The following is a 5,507-nucleotide window of genomic DNA, read 5'->3' as shown; positions in this document are numbered from 1 at the left end:
GTGTGTGTGTGTGTGTGTGTGTGTGTGTAGAGGGCGTGGGAGTGTGTGTGGGTGTGTGGGTGTGTAGAGAGCGTGGGAGTATGTGTGTGTGTGTGTGTGTGTGTAGAGGGCGTGGGAGTGTGTGTGTGTGTGGGTGTGTAGAGAGCGTGGGAGTATGTGTGTGTGTGTGTGTGTGTGTAGAGGGCGTGGGAGTGTGTGTGTGTGTGGGTGTGTAGAGAGCGTGGGAGTATGTGTGTGTGTGTGTGTGTGTGTGTGTGTGTGTGTAGAGGGCGTGGGAGACACCACGTGAGGTCCATAAACTCAGATCCAGGCAGGCAGGGGTCAGCACCCTGTGCCCATCCAACCTGGAGGGACACCCTCTGAGCATCACAAGGGCACTGCGGTGCAGTGAACAGGGCCCTGGGCCCAGGCCCGGCCCAGAATCTGAGCAACCGGGGGCAAGGTGCCGGCTGGGCCGCAGGGTCCGAGCACACCACGTGGATGGCCTGGGCAGACTCTAAAGGCCCTGTCTGCCCTGGCACGTGCCAAGGCTGGCTGACTGGTGCAAAGGAGGGCGGTGGCCCTGCTGGAAGGGGCCTGCTCATCATCCGCTGGTCGGTAGAGGGCAACAGGTCACCAGCCAGTTTGACCTCTGCCCGCCCTGAAGCACACCCCCAGCCAAGTTCACCCTGGTTTTTAAAGAGAAGCCAAGTTATCCTGTTTGTAGCAAAGCCTGAATAAGTGAGGTCCAGCCTGACAGGCAAGGGTGAGGCATGGGAGGCTGCAACTGCTGGGTCTCCACCTCTGGACACGCCTCTCTGAGGCCAGGGACAACACAGTGGAGGCTAACAGCCCCGGGTCAGGCACTGCAGACATGAGTCTCAATCCTCACACAGCCTTACAAGGTTCTCATGCCTTCTTTAGAGATGAGGAAACGGGTGCTCAGAGGAGCTAAGTAACCTGCCCACAGTCACACAACTGGAAAGCGATAGTCTGGACTTGGACAGAGCAAGGCCTAATTTCTGGAGCTCAGACACAGCTCTGCCACCCAGCTGTGTGACCTTGGGCTGGTGGCAACTTTCCTGTGCCTCGTCTGTAAGATGGAGACGACAGTAGCATTTGCATCAGAGGACTGTCGTCACTACCGAACACGGGACAATTCCGACGCGGTGCCTGCCCGGCGCTGGGACGCCCTCTCTGGCAGACGGGAAGTGCGTTTTGCTTACCCCACCCCTCCCCTCCCCCTTCCTGCCACAGAGAACCGTTTAGGATGAGCCCCCTTTGTGGTGCCGAGGCTTCCTCCACGCCCCCGAGCCGGGGAGCTGGGTGGCTGCTGCCCGGCCACTGCTGGTTCTGGTTCCCACATTTTCTTTGCTTTGAGTAGCAACCAGAGGAAGCTGGAGGCTCAGGGCTCCGCTGAAGCGACCTGGGGACAGGAAGTGCAAAGCACACAGCGCCTTGCTGGGGTCTGGGCCACACGCTCCCGCTGCCGTCTGGCGCAGGCTCTGCTGGGGAAGACGAGCCTGTGTGTGCTTTCTGGTCGTGGGGCCATCTTGACCTCTCAAGCGGGGCCAGGGTCCTCTCTCCCCGAGTCAGCCCCGGCTCTGAATGAAGAGGGCGCAGGTGGGTGGGACTCCTCAGGAAGCCCCCGCAACACCCTGTGGTCAGGGCCTCCTCGGGGGGTGCTGGCTGACGGGCCCGCACAGGGGAACTTGGCCTGGTCTGCTGACCCCCTTGTCTCCTGCTCGTCGCTCCGGGCCCTCACTTCCCGTTCCCGGCTGACGAGCTGAGTCAGAGCAGCTATGAGTGAGGCTTCAGGATCTGAGGGCCTCGTGCAAAGCCTGGTGCCCCGTCAGGCAAGTCACTCAGCCTTTCTAAGCCTTGCTCTGGTATCTGCAGACCAGGGACGTTGCCAGCACCGTCTTCTGGGCTGAGTGGAGGGTGGGCTAAGACACAGCAGTGCTCGGAGGCCGCGGTCAGGGGAGCCCCCGCCGGGAGCCCGGCACACCATCGCTTCTCGGAGTCCGTCCGGTGTGGTTTTCCCCTCAGAACTAACTCAGGAGAACACAGTCTGACTTGGCTTCCAAGTTAGTTTCCCAACGTATCCTCCGAGACTCCCTCGACAGGGCAAGGTCTCCCTGACAGGCCCGATCACCTCTGTTTCTTCACGACTTCGGGCCATTGTGAGGAGGCTGCTCTGAGGCTCTCCTGAGGCTACGCTCTCAGGGGGCGCTGCTGCACCTGAAAGCTGCAAACTCTAAAACTGCTTGGCCGGCTGGGCGCCCTCTGCTTCTTCCCCAGGGACGAGCCTGCTCCCCACTGGCCTCTGGAGCCCCGACCCCGCCATAGTGTCTGCAGGCCTGGCCTGGGACCAGCGTGGCTCACAGAGTGCCCTGTGCTCCCGCACGGGCTTCCCTGCAGCTTCCAGAGCTCCCCACCTCTTTCTCTCAGTGGCGAGGAAATACTGACTTGCCTGGGGAGCTCCCAATTCTAGGCTCTAACCTGCTACAGGGAAATCCCTTTGTTTTCCCTCAGGCCGCCAGAGCCTAGGTGTGGCTGGCTTATCAGAGGTGATGCCAGCCTTACCGTTTAAAAAAAAAAAAAAATTTTTTTTTTTTTTTTTGGCTGCGTTGGGTCTTTGTTATTGCATGTGGGCTTTCTCTAGTTGCGACGAGCAGGGGCTACTCTTAGTTGCGGTGCGTGGGCTTCTCATTGTGGTGGCTTCTCTTGTTGTGGAGCACCGGCTCTAGGTGTGTGGGCTTCAATAGTTGTGGCGCACGGGCTTAGTTGCTCCGTGGCATGTGGGATCTTCCCAGACCAGGGCTCGAACCTGTGTCCCCTGCATTGGCAGGTGGATTCTTTTTTTTTAATAAACTTATTTATTTATTTTTGGCTGCATTGGGTCTTCGTTGCTGTGCGCGGGTTTTCTCTAGTTGCGGTGAGCAGGGCCTACTCTTCGTTGTGGTGCGTGGGCTTCTCATTGTGGTGGCTTCTCTTGTTGCAGAGCATGGGCTCTAGGCGTGCCGACTTCGGTAGTTGCGGCACACGGGCTCATTAGTTGTGGCTCACGGGCTCTAGAGCGCAGGCTCAGTAGTTGTGGCGCAAGGGCTTAACTGCTCCACGGCATGTGGGATCTTCCTGGACCAGGGCTCGAACCCATGTCCCCTGAATTGGCAGGCGGATTCTTAACCACTGCGCCACCAGGGAAGTCCCACCAGCCTCACCCTTTGACTGTAGGACCTGGCACAAGCTCTTTCATTTCCCTGAGCCTCAGCTTCCTCAGCTGTGAAATGGGCCTGATACCTCTCCCCCATCCTCCAGAGGTCTCACAGGAGGAGGAGGAACACGCTGACCTGACTACGCTCCGAAAGCTACCTCGTGTGCTGGGGGCATCACCCCCCACCTGCAGCAGAGCCTGTCCTGCTCTGGGCCCCGCCCCTTCCTCACCCAGAGACATGAGCTCATCGTCAAGTAGGGAAACTGAGGTGCTGGGCTGCTCCAGGCTGGCCTGGTCACCAGGGCGGGTGGGCGTGGCTGGGTCAGTGGTGCCCACCGGAGGGAGATCCAGACCTGAGAGGTCCAACAAGGCCGAGGTGCTCCCTGGGGTGGGAAAGGAGAGTCAGGCCAGCCTTGGGCGGAGGGCACTCCGCGTCCCTGGGGTCTGGGAGCAGCAAGCTTCCCCTCCTTGGCCACACTCCCTCTGCCCCGAATTTGCTTGCCAGGCCTCTTCTTTGGCACATGGTGTCCCTTCCTCACAGAATGTACTTCCTTCTTCCCTCTCTCTTGGCCAATTGCCTCCCATCCTTTAAGGCCCCTCTTAGACTCCGATGTTTCTGTGTAGTACCCCACCCCCACCTCTCCCAAACAGGGCCAATTCTAACCTCTCCGGGGGGGCCGTCACTTTACCCTGAGTGGAGCCCAGCCTGTAATGCTGATGTATCAAACCCTCCGTGCCCACTTCTGATAATTAAACTAAGCCTCGGGGGTGTGACCTAGCCGCACACAACAGGTGCCAGACTTGTCAAATGAAAGAAAGGCCTTCCTTCTTCTGCCTGTCCTTGCCAAACCCTCGGCTCCCTCCCCTCCGACTGCATCCAGACCTCTTCCCCCGCAGCTGCAGGCTTGGCAGACTCCACCCCCAGCTCTCTCAGCGGGGGCCTCCCCCATCTTAAGGGGCCACCAAGCTCTGTGACCAGCACCCTAGCTGGGACCCCATGGCCCTCCGACTCGGGGGCCCTCCCAGCTCTCCTGCTACCTCCTCACCAGGGATGGAGGCGGCTGTGGCATCGCCGTTGACCTCCTCGCCCCGCACCAGCTGCTTGTACAGGTTGATGACCTGGGTGAGGTTGTCGTTGGCTTGTCGGGGGGGGGGGATGAGCACCCCACGGTCATCTCAAGCCTCGTGGGAGGGGCCCGGGGGCAGCCCACCTCGACTCCTCAGACTAAGGCCCTCTGCAACCTGCCCTCGCCCAGTCCCCTCCACGCTGCCCCGTGCCGGCCCCCGAACACACAGGCGTGCCCCGGCCTCCAGGCGGGCTCTGCTGTCTGGAGACCCCCGGATCTCTGCATGGCTTCACCCCTTCCTACTTCAGGTCTTTATCCAATTCACCTCAGGGAGGCCCTCTCTAACCCCCAGCCCGCACCACCAGTCCCACCTCTGTTTTTCTCCACGCTCCTTACCACCGTCTGACAAACTGCCCCACTCACACCCCTGCTTTACTGTCTGTCTCATCAGGCTACAAGCTCCATGAGGACTTGGCTCTGTTTTTGATCACTGCCATACCCCCCGGGCCCAGAACAGTGCCTGGCACAAACTAGGCCCTCACTGATGTCACCTCCTGGGGGTCAAGGCTTAGAGGGATCTGAGCAGCAAGCCTCTTGGGTGGGGACCAGGTGCGTGGCACACGGGAGGTGCTCAGGGAACTGCTGAGGAACGGAGGCTGAGACTACCTAGCCTGCTGCCCGAGAGGCCCTGGCCGATGTGGTGGCACAAAAAAGGACGAGACCCTGACGTGTGGCCCTAGCAGGAGCCACGGGGTCCGGCTCTGGAAGCGCTCAGGCCTGAGGGATTTGCTCTAGGTTTCGAGCTCACCCTTACTGGGGAGGCAGTGTCTGGAGGGAGAGAGCCTCCGGTCCACCCTGGCTCTGCCACCGTTCTTGTCTCTGATCTGGACAGGTCACTTCCCTCCCTGAGCCCCAGTTGTGAAATAGGGACAATTCTCCCTCCTGTGCAGCTTACGGGCAGTAAAGAAGGTGTCTGTGAAGGGGCTTGACCCAAAGGGTCTCTAAAGCACATCAGCCCCTGATCTCCGCTTCCTTCTTCCTCAAAGTGGAGAAACCCAAGGTCACTGCTGGAGAAGGGGGCCCCCTGGTGGCACCTCCTTCCAACTGCAGCTCACCTAAGGCCTCGTCATTGTCCTCCGTGTCGCTGGCCAGTCGGAAGAGTGTGGGCCGCAAGCGCTCACAGCGCTGGTACAGTTCCTGGGGGCAGCAGGGCGGGCAGGGCAGGGCCGGCGGGGGCCCTGCAG

General features: G+C 60.3%; 2 protein-coding genes across 3 annotated transcripts in view; both read right to left on the bottom strand.

Annotated features, from left to right (window-relative positions):
• Positions 1 to 5,507, bottom strand: part of GGA1 (golgi associated, gamma adaptin ear containing, ARF binding protein 1) — a 22,630-nt gene that overhangs the window by 4,164 nt on the left and 12,959 nt on the right. The window contains exons 11-12 of the mRNA XM_024761623.1: positions 4,243 to 4,335; positions 3,427 to 3,579 (exon numbers count right to left, since the gene is read on the bottom strand). Coding sequence (XP_024617391.1) covers positions 3,427 to 3,579; positions 4,243 to 4,335 — 246 coding nt within the window. The remainder of the gene's footprint in view (positions 1 to 3,426; positions 3,580 to 4,242; positions 4,336 to 5,507) is intronic.
• Positions 4,399 to 5,507, bottom strand: part of LOC112410835 (ADP-ribosylation factor-binding protein GGA1-like) — a 2,449-nt gene continuing 1,340 nt past the window's right edge. The window contains exon 3 of one of the 2 annotated variants that reach the window (XM_024761620.1): positions 4,399 to 5,460. In XM_024761620.1, the coding sequence (XP_024617388.1) occupies positions 5,275 to 5,460 (186 nt within the window). In that variant the 3' untranslated portion in view covers positions 4,399 to 5,274. The remainder of the gene's footprint in view (positions 5,461 to 5,507) is intronic. The other variant, XM_024761622.1, reaches the window with a different exon arrangement.

This window comes from Neophocaena asiaeorientalis, unplaced genomic scaffold, assembly GCF_003031525.2.
Source record: "Neophocaena asiaeorientalis asiaeorientalis breed wild unplaced genomic scaffold, Neophocaena_asiaeorientalis_V1.1 scaffold473, whole genome shotgun sequence".
Taxonomy (NCBI): Eukaryota; Metazoa; Chordata; class Mammalia; order Artiodactyla; family Phocoenidae; genus Neophocaena; species Neophocaena asiaeorientalis.
Note: the sequence above shows the minus strand (reverse complement) of the source record. Positions and strands in the feature narration are given on the sequence as shown.